Source organism: Bombyx mori, chromosome 3 (assembly GCF_030269925.1).
Source record: "Bombyx mori chromosome 3, ASM3026992v2".
NCBI lineage: Eukaryota > Metazoa > Arthropoda > Insecta > Lepidoptera > Bombycidae > Bombyx > Bombyx mori.
The window spans coordinates 8,594,735-8,614,896 of record NC_085109.1 but is presented as its reverse complement, the minus strand read 5'-3'; the positions used below and the strand labels follow the sequence as shown (position 1 = coordinate 8,614,896).

The following is a 20,162-nucleotide window of genomic DNA, read 5'->3' as shown; positions in this document are numbered from 1 at the left end:
CTGCATTACTGCGCACGTAATTAGAATTGACTATTGCTGTGTGGTACATAAAATTAGGCCAACCAAAGAAGCTGATAAAAAATATTTCATTCTAAAATCTATACATACAAATTACTAATAATGGCCAGTTTATTTGATAGGATGCAATTTAGCTCGAATGTTACTAAATTTCTACTAAACTGAATCGTACAAAAGAACAAAAGACGTCTTTATAAGTTTATTAATTTAAAAAAAAAAAATTAGTAATTCGATCCGCATATATTATATTTTTTTAGCATCAAACCCGTTATCGGAGTATTACATACAAGCAATCAGAATTGCAGGCTCAGAATACGATTTCCCACCTGTGGATTTAATTACCAAACGATGTTTTTCCTTTGAAAAATTGATACATACTTGCTTAATCTCAATAACGGCATACTTGCGTCGCTTGATACGATCACATCGTGCATCTTATTCTTTAGACCACGACAACTGCGATGACAAGTATAATTGGAATAAACGAGAACTCACTTTTATTATTTGATTTCTATGTGAATCGGCAGCTTTATAGCTCCGTCTCTGGCTCCCGGCATTCTAGCCATATAAAATATACCAGTTTTTTTTAAATGTGGTTAACAATTTTAAACACAGACAGTTTCATCAAAATAGTTTCAACAAAACCGGACAAAAAAAACAATTTGAAAATTACTTTACTTATTTTGGTTTGGGATGTATTTGTGCTTGTTGTTATGTTATTGTTGTATTTGTAACGCATGTTTTTGAGCGTTATAATTATTAATAATAGTGATATCGTTTTGAGGTCAATTATATACATAGTAAATCGCATTTTGGGCCTCACGATACAGGCTATCTATGCCTAGTGTGAGGATCATTGGTTAATTTTATATTGTTGATGCCATCTGCGTAATCTCTCAATTTGTTAAATATTTAAATAGTATTCTAGGTCATGATTTAAGAGTTTATGTAGTAAATAAAAAAAATATTATTATTATTATTATTTCGTAAACTTTTTTGAATATCATACCAGTACACACTTCTATTACACTAACTTTTATGCTAATGTAGTCGTATGCAAGAGATATCTGAATTAGATAACCGAAATTTATTAATTTCCTTTACTACGAACTTTTACTTACATTTCAATGAAAGGTCAATGATATTATCAAAGTTGTTTAAGGTTAGTTCTACCAGGATATCATGACTCACTAAGACGTTATAGATTACAATACAATAGCTAATAATGTAGAAATCTGACCAATATATCTTCCTTTAAATTTTTTAATTATTTTGCAGTCTCAATCAGAAAACCTAGTCTTCTTCGAGCTAACTTATAATACTAATTCCAAAATTCAGCAACGATTTTCTATTTTCTTACTTTGCTTTTCTGATGTGTTGAAAATTACTAGGAAATCTTTCTTATTTTTAATAGGAAGCAATGAATGGTTCTTCATTAAATGGTGGTATATGCGTTTTCTAAAACAAACTAGATATCGTATATCGGCGGTGGCATATGCGCTATGATGGCTATGGTCTGCGTTAACAGCTTGCAAAATGACGTAAAAATATGCTATTTAAACTGATTCTTTTCAAAAGCTACGCCGACGTTGAATTTTGTTACGCTGTCACCCTTAAAATAATAAATAGATATCAACGCATATTTACGTATATATACGTATTTTTTTATATACTTATTATTCATCTCACATTTAATGACAGTAGGTAATCAAACGCGAATACCCGCAATTACTTTTATTAGATTTCTAGTAATTGTAGATTTCAATTACGACTTGTTGAATTATACAACTGCGGCTATAAAACTAAAGTACATTTCAGCATAACCTTCACCTAAAACCCGCACCGAGACAGACGGGTGAACATTTAATTTACATCACGTTTTCAATCATACATTCATTTGAACACCCTGATATTATGTGATAAAACCGACCATTAACCATACAAATGATTTATATTAACTGTAACAAATTAAGTGACGGTGGCCCAAAGGTGTTTCGATAATTACCGATTTAAACGGAAAGAAAATCATTATCAAGAGATGGATGTCGTTATGCATATTGCAGCAAATCTGACAGCGCGATAAGGTAGGTGGAGCGGTGCTCGTGAGTGGACTGAGTATCGATAATTACACAGAAGCTCGAACGATAAATGTCGTCACTATTATGGCATAATGTTGTCCCAAGTACTTAATTATAGTGCACAGGTCTGGTAGATGCCGGCTATCCGTCCTGTATGGAGTCCCGTAGGATTTTATTGATAGAAATCAGTTACCAATTACTGAAAACTTAGGTCCTCCTCAAACTAATAACCAACGAACAGCCCACTATGAATAAATGCTGTGAAGGTAATCCTCGCTACTGCCATATTTTAAGGCGGGCTGAGTTTCTTGCTGTACGCAGGCATAATAATAAAAAATACAGTACGTAAGGCTTATGGATTAGATATTCGGTTAAATATATTAGGTATAGGTTAGGTATTCGGACTCTCATAGTCCACCTAGTACAAACAGTTATCTAAGGACTTCGAGACTTAGATAAAAAAGAATATGAGTCATCTGCTGCTATTGGCGGATTACCAGTTAGCGATTGCATAATATTCTGATAGATGGTCAGTCAATATTCATTTTTAAAGATTATTTGGTCTCATTACATATCCACTAGCAGTATAATAGTAGAGTATAATAGTATGTTTGGTATATTGTATGGAACCCAACATTGACAACCTAGATATTTCCATTAATTCAACATTTAATACTGGTTTTTATGGTTCTGTAGCCTAATGGAAAAAAACGGCTTTAATCCATTTTTCTGTGGTCGGTATATCTGACTGATATCGAAAAACATTCACAAAAATACCAACCATCTGATTTGTTCCAGAAAGTTCGCCATTTGTCTCGGAAACGTAACCAAAATCCTGGATATTTGAAGATCCCAATAGGAAGCCTATCGCTGATTTAAATGCCTTAGTCGAAAGGTGGCGTAAATACTGTGAAGGATTATATGACCAGCATCAGCCAATGAGTACACAACTCCCAGTCTGGGACGAAATAACCTTAGAACCTTCAATAATATGATCAAAAGTAGCAGAAGCCATTTCTCGACTAAAAAGTAATAAAGCTCCAGGACCAGATCACATCACGGCAGAAATAATTAAATCGCTGGGAGATAAGGGTGTGTGCATAGCGTCTGCAATTACGTATGGCAATATGGCGAGTGGCCCAATGATTGGCCTGATCATGTTGAACAAATGATCAATATCGGGCAGCTGGTCGAGAGATCATATGAGTACGGCACCCCAATGGTCATGGTTTTATTGACTACAGTAAAACCTTTAATTGCGTCAAATGGAACCACCTCTGAAAAATACTAATAAGAAGACAGGAAGGAATGGGGGAACATAGACCTAACAAAAGTGCTCCATAAAGGTCACGACCCTCAGCACTGAGGAACACGATGCATGAAGTTGGGTAAACGAGATCACAGACTTCCAAGTGTCAGTATCCTATCGGAGTCGATAGAGCTCACAAAGTGGATGAACTTGCATGACGCACCCTGCATATTACGTTGTTGAAGTTTCAATTGTCTGTCTGTCCTATGATTAGGTGTATGCTACGAAACAAAAATAAACAGAATGATCGTAGCTACTCGTGCAGATATGCGAACAGTCGTGCACAAAATACTTTTCTGCTGTTTTTGTTTTTTAATTATAACAAATTATTCGTACATTGGAATAAGTAAATACATCGTGCTGGCAAAATTAGTACATAACTGATATTTTCAGTTGACGTGTTGTTCATAGAAAATTTATATTGACGAAATTGAGAATATATTATATAGTTTTTGAGACACGGAATGTTTGGGCTACACGTTAAGTAGTTTTTGTTCTTTAAGATAAAACTTACAACGATATAAAATAGTTGCAAAAAAATTACAACTAACTAAACTAAAGTTTTAAAACTTAAAATTAACCAAATTTAACGGCACTATTTGAAAAAATACAAATAGGTATCCAACCTTCTAATATCGAACCATAATCCCGACAACGGAACCCTTCACCAAACGTAATCCGACACACACTTGTTGGTTTTTACAATTTCATCCGATTAATGATTTCGTAACAAGTTCCGCCCGTAATTATAAATTTAAGAAACAACATAACATAACGACGAACTACTTGTATTAAACTAAAAATAAGGTTGTTGTAGCTTGTTTTAACCGACTTTATTTTTCTAATGAAATACGTACTCAACAAATGTTCACAATTGATTTCCACGGTAAAGGAATAACATCGGGTAATAAAAATGAAACCCGCAAAATTATAACTTGCGTAATTACTGATGGTAAGACCTCTTGTGAGTCCGCGCTTGTGGGTACCACCACCCTGCCTATTTCTGCCGTGAAACAGTAATGTGTTTCGGTTTGAAGGGTGGGGCAGCCGTTGTAACTATACTTGAGACCTTAGAACTCATATCTCAAGGTGGGTGGCGCATTTGCGTTGTGGATGTCTATGGGCTCCGGAAACCACTTAAGACTAGGTGGGCTGTGAGCTCAAAAAAAATTGTAGCACAGATTGATATATTAGTTACTGATAGCCTAAGGAGCAATTCCAGCTTCTCGCAGACGAGACCAAACAGAGGCAATGTGTAATGTTATTGAATCTTAGAAGCTAGGCAACAGGTAGGCACCGGCTCGGGTCTGCTCCTGGCATTGCTGAAGTCCATGGGCGACGGTAACCACTCACCATCAGGTGGGAAGTGTGCTCGTCCGCCTACAAGGGCAATAAAAATAAAAAAAAACTGATCTGAAGATATATTTTTTATTGCCCTTGTAGGCCGCTGCCTACCGCTGCCTATTTATCATGATCAGTTTCAACTTTACTTTACTTATCAAAAAATTTATGAAAAAAACCCACTAAAGAACCATTCAGGTTATATTAAATTTTAATTGAAGCAATATTGCTTATGTTACTTACCACCACAAATTACCTTGTATCGTTTCTGTTTCGCGTTTCAAAAAACACTTATACTACTAAGTTATCGATCCAAAACTTTCTTTCGTTAAATCCAAGCATTGAAAATGATTCGCCGAAGCCCCGAATAAAATATATGTATTTATACATTCAAAGTGCGCGTTCGTTTAAAAAGAAAAAAAAGTCCTGGTTTGCGAAATAAGAGCAGATTTCAAAATAATGAGGTGCACGGAAGACACGGACATCTCGGAGTGCATGCAGGTACGTATGAACCGAACTTAATTGCAGACCGGTTGATTTAAACTGTAGCTGACCGATTTGGTACTGGAGAGCAAGTCTTCGGTCCTCTTCATGTTTTATTTTGGAAAAAATGCAATTTCTCCGTTAATTACTAAAATTGTAGGTTTCTTCATTGACAATTGACAAGTAAAGGAAAATGATAACATTACCAAGTAATTTAATTTCGAGTTAGTAAAAATAAATTTTAAAAAATAAATAGGGTTAGAAAGGAATCAGTTGCCGGAAAGAAAAAATATGTGTAGTGTCGTTGGACACCGGATAGTAACGAAGTTCCTTATTATAAAAATATTAATTTTAAATTCTATTCGAGGTATAAAGAAAATAAAACTGGAAGTTTCGCAACAACCCACGGTCATTCGGTAACGTGCGAACTTATTGTGGTACACTTCATTCGCGGTTTTTTGCATAATAGGTTTGCGCAAACGAACGCTCTGAGATCGTGGTCAATGAATGATACAAAAATATGTTATTTTTTGTACATTATTACAAAGTTAAGTCGTACACTGTGTGCATTACTAATAAAAATCTTACGTTACGGACGTTTTTTTCCGGTTAGGGTATCCCTCCGTATCGCCCATAAGGGACTTCGTTCCAAAAACAAATCATACAGAAATTCAAGATCGCCAGGCTTCTGATTCATTCAAATAGTTTCATACAGTAATTATGACGTAAATTCCGCATCAGTATCATTGAATAATTGAACCTTGCTCGGTCGCATATAATTTCATACATCATCAAATAACTAGGTACCCGAAAAACCTCTCGAACGACCTCGCAAATTACTAGTAATTTATGCAACATTCCAATGTAAACAAAATTATGATTAACCAACTACCGAGAACGAATAACACCCCGCTGTAGCCTAAGGCCGCACTCACGTCTCGCTCAATAATAGACATATTGAAAATACCATGATGAACATTAAGCATCCAATCTACAGCGACCTCCCGCGCGTCCCCGGTTCGTGGACAAACAAGACCAAGCCGGGCAGCTCAAAGTCATTATGCGGGTCTCTTATAACTGGTCTGACGGGATATTCCGATGTCGTTTTCACTCTCTATGCCATCCCGCTAGTTGATTTCTACGCCGATACAGTTTTTTCATGTGGTCAGCAGTTACGGTATATACGACGCAAGTTTTCACTTATTGACAGTAAGCTATAGTCACACGGTATTAATATAACTAGAGGTCCTGCAGTAGTCGAAATTCGACTATAATTAATTGGAATCGTAAGTTTTACACTACTACACTACACTATTATGATTTTATTTTATACTTCTATAATCACAAATTTCGCCAAGGCCATAAAAAATATTAATAAAAACAAACAATATTTAGTCTATTCTCAATTTAACCACAGACGTCACATCAAGAGCAAAAGTTTGACAATAAATAGTATGCATGCGTGTGTGCGTCAAATACATGGTATGTAGTGTGTGTAATGTATTCTTTATTGATTTAATGTATCTTTTATGCATTATTTTAAAAAAATATTAGCACTGTGCACTCCTTCTCTATATTCTCTATAAGTGTGGAAAATTTCATACTCCTCCGTCCGCGCAATTTTCGTAAAAAGAGATACAAAGTTTTTCCTTCACGTATTAATATATAGATTGAACTAGAGGCCAATATTTTCAATAATAGCACAGTAAAGTGGGACACTGTAAATTGAGAAAATTTTAATTGAACAACGTAATCTTTTTACTAATAAAGACGAATCTAGAAAAACCAACATTTTATTATTATTAAATCATTGGTACAATACAAACATTTTAATATTCTTGAAAACGACGTGGATTCATCGGGCTAAAACAATACCCTCCTCCTTCCGGGGCATTCGGGTAAAAAGAAAGAAAATAAAACTGTTGTACATTCAAGTTTTGCACGACTGACGCCCGAAATTAATAAGCTATCTCAATCCCTTTTTAGCCATCTAAGATTGGAAACGCAATCCTTTTTTCGTTAAAAGTGTGCCAATAACCAATCCATAGATCGAGATTGCAATCTTGCAACATGTTCAATCTTTGGGAGGACCGATCCCAGATTGCGGATTGCCCTCTGTACGTAAATGACAGTTAGGGTGTGTTAATAAACGATCTTTCCATTTTGACGTTTGTTTCGATCGGGCGAACAATCTGTTTTTGCAATCCAAGGAATTGCTCAGATTAGGATCGATTACAATTTTCAAGTATTTATATTTTGTGTTTTTTTAAATTTAAAACTAAGAAAAATGGCTTTTTCATTAGTTACAAGTGATAGTGACAGTGATCTAGAGGGTTTAGGCCAATTATCGGATTGGGATAATAGTGCTTCTGATAGCGATAGTGATGATATTGATCTTCACGATGACGGCTTTCGGGGACGTCGTGCTTCTCGAAAAATCCGAAGAATCAATTACATGCAGAGTCTCGATGATGCCGAGTTCACCTTTAGGTTTAGGTTATCTAAACCTGCAGTCAATCAGCTTTTAAATGAAATAATACCTTTTATCCGCGTGACTTCATCAAGGTTAGTATATACCTTCTCAATAATACACAAGGTTTATGCATGTACCTGAATCTACACGGCAATAAACTTTCGTTATAAACTTTCAGGAATCATGGAGTTTCTCCAATACATCAACTCTTATTGACGTTACGATTCTATGCATTGGGTACCATGCTCATCTCCATAGCCGACTTTGTTGGTGTGTCGAAATCGACAGCAGGCAGAATTGTGAGAGACATATCAATATGCATTGCTAGATTGTATGATAAGTATATACATGTGCAACAAGGAGGAGCGGAGAAATTTTACAGAATTGCTGGATTTCCTCGGGTTCTTGGAACAATTGATTGTACACATATTCGCATACAATCTCCATGTAAGTTCAAAGTAAAACTAACATCCTATTTAATTGATGTTAATTTTCGTGAAATAAGTTTAAATCATTTTCATTTTACACATATTACAGGCCGCTTAGTTGGAGAAGAATTTAGGAATAGGAAAGGTTACTTCTCCTATAACATCCAAGCTGTATGTGATGCTGATTTGAGACTAATGAATGTTGTAGCTCGTTGGCCAGGTTCTGCACATGATGCAACTATTTTTAACAATTCGGTTCTGAGAGGTGAACTATTTTATAGTTTTTATAAACCACAATATCATTACTTTTTGCAGATGAATAATTTTATGTAATATTTTTTGCAGCTCAATGTGATGCAGGTCAGTTTGGTAACCATTGGTTACTTGGAGATAGTGCCTACCCCAACAGACCTTACTTGCTGACTCCTGTTTTGAATCCAGTGACAGAAGCTGAGCTGAGATACAATCAAGCACATATAAAAACTAGGAACACCATTGAACGGTAATAATTGAAGAATACTTTTACATACATAGATTACTTTTTTATTCTTGGATCATAGTCTATTCTTTTTTTGTACAGCGCATTTGGAGTCTGGAAACGTCGCTTCCCTGTGTTAGCACTAACACTCCGTTTGTCACAGCCAGTAATTCAGTCAGTGATAATAGCCACTGCTGTATTACACAACATCTGCAGGAATCACAGCCTTGAGGAAGTACCTCCAGAAGTTGAGATACTGGGTGGAGACAATAATGTTGAAGATGGCTCTCAAAATATGGATATGCAAGATATCAGTGGAAGAACTGATCTTATAAATAATTTTTTTAATTCAGAAGAGAACTAATAAAATTAATAATCTTAAAATTTTATTTGTGTAATATGTATATTAAATAATTATGAATCTGTATCTGAATTATGTTTTATTTATCTTTGTAATAAAAAACTATTCAATGTTAAACTTCCATATTTTTCTGATTGATAGAGTTCAGTGGACATCGCACTGATATCCACTTGAATAAAAGGTGAGGTCTATGTCCAGCAGTGAGTACCGAAAGGTTGATGATGATGATGTAATTTTAAATGAAAAGATGCTTACAATTAGTTTTTATATTTTTTACAGTTATTTATTTAATATTTCGAACTTTAAATTAACTATCTTAACATAAATTTTTTATCTTCTAATCTTAATTTTCTTCTAACTCTATGTTTAATTTTTGATTTTCTAATTTTAATTTTTGATTTTCTAATTTTAATTTTTCTATCTCTAAGTTTAATTTTTTATTTTCTAATTTAATGTTCTTGTTTTTTAACTTGTTTTGTAGCAAGTTGCTTTTCAAATTTTTTTTCTTTTCTGTGTAATACTCTGCTATTGCAACATTCCTTGCAGATCTTCCTTCATCTCGATTCCTTTTTTTTTTCTCTGGAATTAAATATGAATGTTTATTGAGAATTGTTGTTCAACAATAGGTTTTTACACATATGAGGCCTATAAAATCAAAGGCAGCTAAACGCCTTAATGTCGTAAAATGGATTAACAATGGGGCTATCTTATTTAGTTAGTTGGACACGCCTTAGCGTTTTCATGTTATAACAAACGCAGCTAAATCTCTAACAAATTCAGTTCAAAAAAATGTTTTTACCCTGTACTAAGTACTAATAAACGAAGTTTTATCATTTGAAATTCAGATTATTAGTAATATTCTCATTCCTTATAAATCTGCTTTAAAATAAAGAATATCGTAGCTATCCAAACAAAGTTATTTCAGATTCTCAAGTCGGAAGTGTTGCTAACACTGGCCCTAACAAGAGCAGTACTTTGATGGATCGGTAGGATCCGTAATCACTTGTTTAGGGCCGATTTTTGTAGTTTACCTGAACATTTGACAAACTTGGATTTAGCTGCCTTTGATTTTATAGGCCTCATATGGCCTCAAACTGTTTATTTTCAATTTGTTTAACAATGAGTATTAGTGAATGCACATAATATGTACATAGAGCACTAAAAACACATACATACTTTACAACATTAAAAATTATTTTTACCTCTTCTAGGTGTAGTAAATGTGACATGGTGAGGTTCGTCTGGAGCCAACACAACCTCACTATTGTCATTCAACTCACAGTCCAACACAACAGATTTGGCCAAAGACACTGGTGGGGTTGAGTTATTTTTAATTTCCACGTTTAAAACCCTGGCATCTTCACAAGAGGAGTCAATATTAGCACAGTCACTACAACCAGCAATTACCATTTCTGGTTCCCTATCACCCCCAAATGGCACTACGAATCCACTGACTGTGCTTCCTAATAATGAACCCACTCTGTCCAATATTTCGTCTGGAGGTATATATTCGGCAACGCCACCACCAGTCTGGAAAAGAAATTGAATATTGTTTAATCACTTATAAATGTCATGTCCAAGGACACAGCAGTAAGTGATATAATGATTCAAACTAACCTTAATGCGATTCATCCTTATCTTGGTATTGTATTTGCGACAGTTCTTCTTTAAATTTTCCCACTTCAACCTTAGTTGTTGCGGTGTACGACGACAAGTAGCAGTGTTTGCGTTAAATCGCTCCGCTATACAATGCCACTCTTTTTTTTTTAAGCTGTTGTTGGTGGCGTTGGTCGTCTTGGTGGTTATTATTCTGCTATTCTCTATCAATTCTAATAACGCTTTCGTTTCATCTTTAGACAGAGGTTTGCCTCTTACCTAAAAGTGAAAAGGTTATTGTATTTTTTAACTACATTAAACAATGCGTGGGAAAGGACAATTCATCACTAGATTGTACTTTACATATGTAATTTATGTCACAAAATTACTTACCACTTCAGAATCCATTGCAAAATGAAAATTAAACACAAGAAACACAGTACATACAAACTAACTTTTCGTATTTTTGTTTAAATGCCAATGGCTGTTTTCGTAACGTTCCGTTACTCACTGTATAAAATTATTCGTCCATGAACGTCTAAACTAAGAAGTTATAACATTTTTAGACGTCAAATATGGTGTATTATAGTAGCAATTTTATAAATAATTAAATCCAAATAGTTATAGAAAAAATTTAATGGTATATTTGGGACTTCAAATAAATGAACATACCATAATGAATATTAAAGTTCGGCGTAAGACGGAATGGTTAAGAGGGAAAGGATCGTCGGCTACCCGTTGTTAAAAAAGGATTGCAGCTGTAGAGATTAGTTATTGGGACTCGGATCGAAGATCGATCCATGGCTATTAACATATCTAGATTGCTTTCAATCTCGGATTGCGGATATGTTATTGGTTTCGGGCGTGACGCCCGAAATTAATAAGCTATCTCAATCCCTTTTTAGCCATCTAAGATTGGAAACGCAATCCTTTTTTCGTTAAAAGTGTGCCAATAACCAATCCATAGATCGAGATTGCAATCTTGCAACATGTTCAATCTTTGGGAGGACCGATCCCAGATTGCGGATTGCCCTCTGTACGTAAATGACAGTTAGGGTGTGTTAATAAACGATCTTTCCATTTTGACGTTTGTTTCGATCGGGCGAACAATCTGTTTTTGCAATCCAAGGAATTGCTCAGATTAGGATCGATTACAATTTTCAAGTATTTATATTTTGTGTTTTTTTTAATTTAAAACTAAGAAAAATGGCTTTTTCATTAGTTACAAGTGATAGTGACAGTGATCTAGAGGGTTTAGGCCAATTATCGGATTGGGATAATAGTGCTTCTGATAGCGATAGTGATGATATTGATCTTCACGATGACGGCTTTCGGGGACGTCGTGCTTCTCGAAAAATCCGAAGAATCAATTACATGCAGAGTCTCGATGATGCCGAGTTCACCTTTAGGTTTAGGTTATCTAAACCTGCAGTCAATCAGCTTTTAAATGAAATAATACCTTTTATCCGCGTGACTTCATCAAGGTTAGTATATACCTTCTCAATAATACACAAGGTTTATGCATGTACCTGAATCTACACGGCAATAAACTTTCGTTATAAACTTTCAGGAATCATGGAGTTTCTCCAATACATCAACTCTTATTGACGTTACGATTCTATGCATTGGGTACCATGCTCATCTCCATAGCCGACTTTGTTGGTGTGTCGAAATCGACAGCAGGCAGAATTGTGAGAGACATATCAATATGCATTGCTAGATTGTATGATAAGTATATACATGTGCAACAAGGAGGAGCGGAGAAATTTTACAGAATTGCTGGATTTCCTCGGGTTCTTGGAACAATTGATTGTACACATATTCGCATACAATCTCCATGTAAGTTCAAAGTAAAACTAACATCCTATTTAATTGATGTTAATTTTCGTGAAATAAGTTTAAATCATTTTCATTTTACACATATTACAGGCCGCTTAGTTGGAGAAGAATTTAGGAATAGGAAAGGTTACTTCTCCTATAACATCCAAGCTGTATGTGATGCTGATTTGAGACTAATGAATGTTGTAGCTCGTTGGCCAGGTTCTGCACATGATGCAACTATTTTTAACAATTCGGTTCTGAGAGGTGAACTATTTTATAGTTTTTATAAACCACAATATCATTACTTTTTGCAGATGAATAATTTTATGTAATATTTTTTGCAGCTCAATGTGATGCAGGTCAGTTTGGTAACCATTGGTTACTTGGAGATAGTGCCTACCCCAACAGACCTTACTTGCTGACTCCTGTTTTGAATCCAGTGACAGAAGCTGAGCTGAGATACAATCAAGCACATATAAAAACTAGGAACACCATTGAACGGTAATAATTGAAGAATACTTTTACATACATAGATTACTTTTTTATTCTTGGATCATAGTCTATTCTTTTTTTGTACAGCACATTTGGAGTCTGGAAACGTCGCTTCCCTGTGTTAGCACTAACACTCCGTTTGTCACAGCCAGTAATTCAGTCAGTGATAATAGCCACTGCTGTATTACACAACATCTGCAGGAATCACAGCCTTGAGGAAGTACCTCCAGAAGTTGAGATACTGGGTGGAGACAATAATGTTGAAGATGGCTCTCAAAATATGGATATGCAAGATATCAGTGGAAGAACTGATCTTATAAATAATTTTTTTAATTCAGAAGAGAACTAATAAAATTAATAATCTTAAAATTTTATTTGTGTAATATGTATATTAAATAATTATGAATCTGTATCTGAATTATGTTTTATTTATCTTTGTAATAAAAAACTATTCAATGTTAAACTTCCATATTTTTCTGATTGATAGAGTTCAGTGGACATCGCACTGATATCCACTTGAATAAAAGGTGAGGTCTATGTCCAGCAGTGAGTACCGAAAGGTTGATGATGATGATGTAATTTTAAATGAAAAGATGCTTACAATTAGTTTTTATATTTTTTACAGTTATTTATTTAATATTTCGAACTTTAAATTAACTATCTTAACATACATTTTTTATCTTCTAATCTTAATTTTCTTCTAACTCTATGTTTAATTTTTGATTTTCTAATTTTAATTTTTGATTTTCTAATTTTAATTTTTCTATCTCTAAGTTTAATTTTTTATTTTCTAATTTAATGTTCTTGTTTTTTAACTTGTTTTGTAGCAAGTTGCTTTTCAAATTTTTTTTCTTTTCTGTGTAATACTCTGCTATTGCAACATTCCTTGCAGATCTTCCTTCATCTCGATTGCTTTTTTTTTCTCTGGAATTAAATATGAATGTTTATTGAGAATTGTTGTTCAACAATAGGTTTTTACACATATGAGGCCTATAAAATCAAAGGCAGCTAAACGCCTTAATGTCGTAAAATGGATTAACAATGGGGCTATCTTATTTAGTTAGTTGGACACGCCTTAGCGTTTTCATGTTATAACAAACGCAGCTAAATCTCTAACAAATTCAGTTCAAAAAAATGTTTTTACCCTGTACTAAGTACTAATAAACGAAGTTTTATCATTTGAAATTCAGATTATTAGTAATATTCTCATTCCTTATAAATCTGCTTTAAAATAAAGAATATCGTAGCTATCCGAACAAAGTTATTTCAGATTCTCAAGTCGGAAGTGTTGCTAACACTGGCCCTAACAAGAGCAGTACTTTGATGGATCGGTAGGATCCGTAATCACTTGTTTAGGGCCGATTTTTGTAGTTTACCTGAACATTTGACAAACTTGGATTTAGCTGCCTTTGATTTTATAGGCCTCATATGGCCTCAAACTGTTTATTTTCAATTTGTTTAACAATGAGTATTAGTGAATGCACATAATATGTACATGGAGCACTAAAAACACATACATACTTTACAACATTAAAAATTATTTTTACCTCTTCTAGGTGTAGTAAATGTGACATGGTGAGGTTCGTCTGGAGCCAACACAACCTCACTATTGTCATTCAACTCACAGTCCAACACAACAGATTTGGCCAAAGACACTGGTGGGGTTGAGTTATTTTTAATTTCCACGTTTAAAACCCTGGCATCTTCACAAGAGGAGTCAATATTAGCACAGTCACTACAACCAGCAATTACCATTTCTGGTTCCCTATCACCCCCAAATGGCACTACGAATCCACTGACTGTGCTTCCTAATAATGAACCCACTCTGTCCAATATTTCGTCTGGAGGTATATATTCGGCAACGCCACCACCAGTCTGGAAAAGAAATTGAATATTGTTTAATCACTTATAAATGTCATGTCCAAGGACACAGCAGTAAGTGATATAATGATTCAAACTAACCTTAATGCGATTCATCCTTATCTTGGTATTGTATTTGCGACAGTTCTTCTTTAAATTTTCCCACTTCAACCTTAGTTGTTGCGGTGTACGACGACAAGTAGCAGTGTTTGCGTTAAATCGCTCCGCTATACAATGCCACTCTTTTTTTTTTAAGCTGTTGTTGGTGGCGTTGGTCGTCTTGGTGGTTATTATTCTGCTATTCTCTATCAATTCTAATAACGCTTTCGTTTCATCTTTAGACAGAGGTTTGCCTCTTACCTAAAAGTGAAAAGGTTATTGTATTTTTTAACTACATTAAACAATGCGTGGGAAAGGACAATTCATCACTAGATTGTACTTTACATATGTAATTTATGTCACAAAATTACTTACCACTTCAGAATCCATTGCAAAATGAAAATTAAACACAAGAAACACAGTACATACAAACTAACTTTTCGTATTTTTGTTTAAATGCCAATGGCTGTTTTCGTAACGTTCCGTTACTCACTGTATAAAATTATTCGTCCATGAACGTCTAAACTAAGAAGTTATAACATTTTTAGACGTCAAATATGGTGTATTATAGTAGCAATTTTATAAATAATTAAATCCAAATAGTTATAGAAAAAATTTAATGGTATATTTGGGACTTCAAATAAATGAACATACCATAATGAATATTAAAGTTCGGCGTAAGACGGAATGGTTAAGAGGGAAAGGATCGTCGGCTACCCGTTGTTAAAAAAGGATTGCAGCTGTAAAGATTAGTTATTGGGACTCGGATCGAAGATCGATCCATGGCTATTAACATATCTAGATTGCTTTCAATCTCGGATTGCGGATATGTTATTGGTTTCGGGCGTAAGAGGCTATTCCAGCTACGTCCGGACCGTTTTTTTTAAGTTCCGAATTCTACATTAGTATACAAACATTTTAATTAAATGTAGTTCGTTTTTGTGGACGAATGGCGTGGATGGGGGATTGATCAATTTTAGGTTGAGCCGTTATTAATTTGATCAAGTCAATGAGTCAACAAAAATTAAATTAATTACAATATGTGAAAATTATTATAAAGGTAATGACATATTTTCACAAATATACTAAATTATATTTATATAGACAATTAAATTTAGCTCGTTTATTCAAGATGGTATGAGTTTGTGCATAACACCCCAAGAGTACTCAGTGCTCGTATTTAAAAAGTCTTACTTGGGCGCCGTTGACAGACTGATAACTGACTTGAAATAAAAATTGACCGGACCTATTCTGATAATCCTAAACTTTCTAGCAGCATATACAGTCAAACAATCAACAAGTAAAATAAAATTCTAAAAGATTTTATATCACTGCGCGCATGTTGTCTCGTGACTTCATGCATCCAACTCGCTCAGTATGAAATACTTATGCATTCAAATACGGCATCAATCATTCTAATGAATCACGGGCCAGTCACAGGTGTTACCAGGTGCAATGTAACAACAATGGAGTAAGTACGTCACGATACTTGTTTTATTTTATCTTATACCTTTAAACGAGCAATTCTTGTATATATATAATCTGAATCTCGGAAACGGCTCCAACGATTTTTATAAAATTTAGTATACAGGGGATTTCGGGGGCGATAAATCGATCTAACTACGATTTATTTTCAGAAAATGTTGTTTTATTCGTGTTTTCAATAATTAACTTTATGACTCTTCCCGACATCTATTGGCGAATAATAATACTATTTTTCATAATTGAGAGCAACTAACTGCTTTAAAGACACAATAACACTAAAGCTATATCAGCAGATGGCGTTGTTCAGCGACCCGAAGCCATATGTAATTCGTACATATTTAAATATAATTTCTAAAAAACACAATTTATAAAAAAAATACCGAGCAAAACTCGGTCATCGTCTAGTTTATTTGATTAATGATTCCGAGAAATCTATTAATAAAACATTCTAGAAGTTTATTGAAATAAATAGAAAAGCGTAATCGAAAATATTTACAATTAAGAGATTACGCTCACGTGTGTACACAAAAAATCAAGTACATAAAAAGAACTAACAACATTCCAAAAACTGTCACATTTCATATTTTAGAACGTGATTATGTATGTAGCTACATAAATAGAGTCCTTAAATTACATAATTTTTATTAGTAAGGTCTTGGTTTACATACATGGATGCATGTCTGTTGATTATGAAAAGTTTTGTACTCAAACCAAGTTTCTAGTAACACAGTTATCGCATAGCGCAATGTTTTAATTTACCGATATCGATAAACAAGGCAATAAACTCTATTTAGCTTAGCGATATCAACGCAACGCGTTTAACAGCATACGAAAGAAAGCTGTGCCGAGCGGACGGGTCGATGCTATTCACAAATTGGCACGAGCTAGGCACACGCTGCGGATACAAAACAAAACATCACAAAGCCTTAAGCTTGCCATTCAAAAGTAAGCCGCAAACCGTAAGATTTAAAGATTACTTTCTAAATTTATCGTGGTTGGTACTATGCGAATTCCTCGGACAAGATTAGTAGCGAAGATTGAATGGCGCTGCACAATGATACCGTGGCCATTAGCGAGAGCAAAAAGGTCGGAATTCTTTCTATTGTTGTTTGTTTTCACTTTGATTATGTATTATAGATTAGATGGAAATAATGACATAATTTAAATGAACAAATCTAAAATGTATTAAATGTGTCCCGTGTTTCTAGAAGCCTTAAATTTTAAATAAATAATTGGACTGTACCTTAATTTGGATCTAACCTTAAGTAACTTTTTTTTTATTGCATAGACGGACAATCGAGAACACGAACTATCTAGTGCTCAGAGGGTAATCGGGGACATCACTACGTCGGTACCTCCCTAGAAGCATGAGGTCTAAGTCTCCATTATATAGATACACTGCTTTATGACAGAAATAGGCAGTGAGATACTTACCCCATTTAGCCCCCTGAGGCTCTATTGTTGAACAAGAACAGTAACGCTTCTGCTTAAAAGGAATGCTTGGCCGCAAAACTGGAATAGATGGCAGTACCTAACCATACGGGTCTCTAGTAGAATCTAACATTAGTAAAACTAAAGAGAAATAAAGTTCAGATAAGTAAACCAATGAAGCGTATATTAAGGGGGAAATTACGAGCGAGAAGCTATTTCTATGAAATTCATTATTTTAAAGACGAGGCACAAGTCAACGAAACTAACGTATTCTATTAAAACCAATTGTGGTTTATCTAATAATTTGTATCTTAAGGTAATACATATACAAGTTTATACATATTATATAAAGCTCTTCTTCTTATGTACATCGAAGCCCAAACTTGGGAGAGGCTGCATCCAACAGAGGATATCTTTAGGCTGATCATAATAATATTGAAGTTCTACTTTCGAAGCAGCCTTAAATATAATGATATTCGCAGTACCACAATTTTATAAATTAACTTAATAGTGTACAAATAATAAATAGGTATGTAACAGCAACTATTATTATTAAATAGTATTAAAAGCTAATATTAAAATTTCCTTCGTGTAGAAAACAATGGATACGTAAGGTTAGCCGGCCTCACCTACAACTGTCAGCAATCAATTAACTATAATCATCTAATCAGCGTGCCCGCGAGCACACAACAGAACATTACTCACTCGAAACGGTTAGCGATCCTCATTTTTTTTAAAGCAATTAGTTTAGATCGTGTTGTAACCATCAGTCTTTCGTTTGAACAGATATATTTTTAATCAGTTTCATTTATATTAGAACGTTTCAACTTGTTACTGAGCTCATAGTGGCTCTAATATTGAAAGCATGGCTTTGTTAAAAAATGAGTTTTTTTTTTTAATAACAAAGATTAATATTTTACTACTAGCTGACCCGGCAGACTTCGTAGTGCCTCAATCGATAAATAAAAGACCTAAACTTTTGTGTAAAATAAACTTAAATCCAACAAAAGGAATCAACTTATTTTTATATTATTATCTCAATATATAAATATATATTACTTATATCAAATTATTTATATTCCGAGCCTTTTCATATTTATCTACATTTTAAACCTTCTCTGGACAGCCACAAATAATTCAGACCAAAATTAGCCAAATCGGTCCAGCCGTTCTCGAGTTTTAGCGAGACTAACGAACAGCAATTCATTTATATACATATATATATATATAGATTACGCCGAATGCTATCAAATTAATAACATTTTTATGACCCTTGCTATATGTCACATAATGCATCAACATAAGTAACGACTTTCGCAATACTTTAACATGTTTTCACTTGTCAAATTAGATTATTAAACTGGCCTGCCAACCTATCGTATCGGAATATTTAATTTTGGGCAACCCTACCCAACTCATTAAGATTATCGCGGCGGTAATTATAAACTCGCCTCCGCAATGACGAAAGACTAAATCTGTTGTTAATAAGGCATCGTAAATCGATCGTAAAACTACACATAAATCTAGCGCTGCCGTAAAGTTATATAACTGCGCCTTTGTGTTGCCAGGTAATGGCGTTTCGAACGATCTTCAATATGATCTCGCCAAACATCATAAAGTAAGTTGTACACCTCATCAATCAAAATTTATGACAGTCAAGGAGAGGCTTGACGTTTTTATTCCATTAGTTTAAGTATGAAATTCAATTATTAAAAATTTTAGAAATCTTACAAGCTGCGATGAATCTAGGTAAGAAATAACAGCAGCTATCGCTTTGTGATGTCCATGGACTTGGATAACTAATTAAACAGATGTACCGCAATCTCATCCGCCGAAGTAGTTAAAAAATATGAAAATACGTGATATTAATATTTGTAGTAAATTCGTATTCGTATTTTTAATAAATTCAATAGTACGTTTCCGATTTGAGGATGTACCTTGTTTTATCACTGGTCTAATTGGCCAGAATAATTGAGAGCCTATTTATTGTTGAGTATAAATAAATATAAATAATAATAAATCTAAATATACATAAGTAACAATGGATAAAAATCAAAATGGTATAATGATGTAAAGGATATAATAATCGTTAAGTAAATTTAAAAAAAATCAAAATCGAACAGTTCTGCAGAGTACCAATCTTTTCATTTTAATTTGTAATTAAGTTCTTATCATTTCAAATCATCGAGAAAGGTTTAGAATAACTGCAAACTAAATTGTTTTATTTTCCTATATTTATAATTGAAGTTTTATTATCGATTTAATTAAGCAGTTTTATTAATCTCTTTTGATCCAACGAGATACTAAACAAACATAAATAAAAACCTCATAAAATGTTTTGTCCCAAAAGAGTACTTACTACTTACATAACAATATTTTACTTTACGTGACTTCTTAAAAGAAAGTACA

General features: G+C 34.0%; 4 protein-coding genes across 4 annotated transcripts; 2 read left to right on the top strand and 2 right to left on the bottom strand.

Annotated features, from left to right (window-relative positions):
• The first annotated feature begins 7,163 nt into the window (after positions 1 to 7,163).
• Positions 7,164 to 9,035, top strand: LOC134201408 (putative nuclease HARBI1). The gene is made up of 5 exons (XM_062676143.1): positions 7,164 to 7,794; positions 7,881 to 8,149; positions 8,240 to 8,395; positions 8,476 to 8,632; positions 8,711 to 9,035. Exons 1-5 carry the CDS (start codon positions 7,517 to 7,519, stop codon positions 8,970 to 8,972), a joined length of 1,122 nt encoding a protein of 373 aa, XP_062532127.1. The 5' UTR covers positions 7,164 to 7,516; the 3' UTR covers positions 8,973 to 9,035.
• Positions 9,036 to 9,226: 191 nt separating this feature from the next.
• Positions 9,227 to 11,425, bottom strand: LOC110384793 (myb/SANT-like DNA-binding domain-containing protein 3). Its single transcript, XM_021346360.3, has 4 exons — positions 10,959 to 11,425; positions 10,587 to 10,844; positions 10,172 to 10,499; positions 9,227 to 9,548 (listed from the first exon to the last, which is right to left on the bottom strand). The coding sequence occupies exons 1-4, from the start codon at positions 10,971 to 10,973 to the stop codon at positions 9,313 to 9,315; spliced, it is 837 nt and encodes a 278-aa protein (XP_021202035.3). The 5' UTR covers positions 10,974 to 11,425; the 3' UTR covers positions 9,227 to 9,312.
• A 68-nt stretch (positions 11,426 to 11,493) lies between these two features.
• LOC134201407 (putative nuclease HARBI1) lies at positions 11,494 to 13,290 on the top strand. The gene is made up of 5 exons (XM_062676138.1): positions 11,494 to 12,049; positions 12,136 to 12,404; positions 12,495 to 12,650; positions 12,731 to 12,887; positions 12,966 to 13,290. The coding sequence occupies exons 1-5, from the start codon at positions 11,772 to 11,774 to the stop codon at positions 13,225 to 13,227; spliced, it is 1,122 nt and encodes a 373-aa protein (XP_062532122.1). The 5' UTR covers positions 11,494 to 11,771; the 3' UTR covers positions 13,228 to 13,290.
• Positions 13,291 to 13,565: 275 nt separating this feature from the next.
• Positions 13,566 to 15,682, bottom strand: LOC134200797 (myb/SANT-like DNA-binding domain-containing protein 3). The gene is made up of 4 exons (XM_062674456.1): positions 15,213 to 15,682; positions 14,841 to 15,098; positions 14,426 to 14,753; positions 13,566 to 13,802 (listed from the first exon to the last, which is right to left on the bottom strand). Exons 1-4 carry the CDS (start codon positions 15,225 to 15,227, stop codon positions 13,750 to 13,752), a joined length of 654 nt encoding a protein of 217 aa, XP_062530440.1. The 5' UTR covers positions 15,228 to 15,682; the 3' UTR covers positions 13,566 to 13,749.
• Positions 15,683 to 20,162: the final 4,480 nt, after the last annotated feature.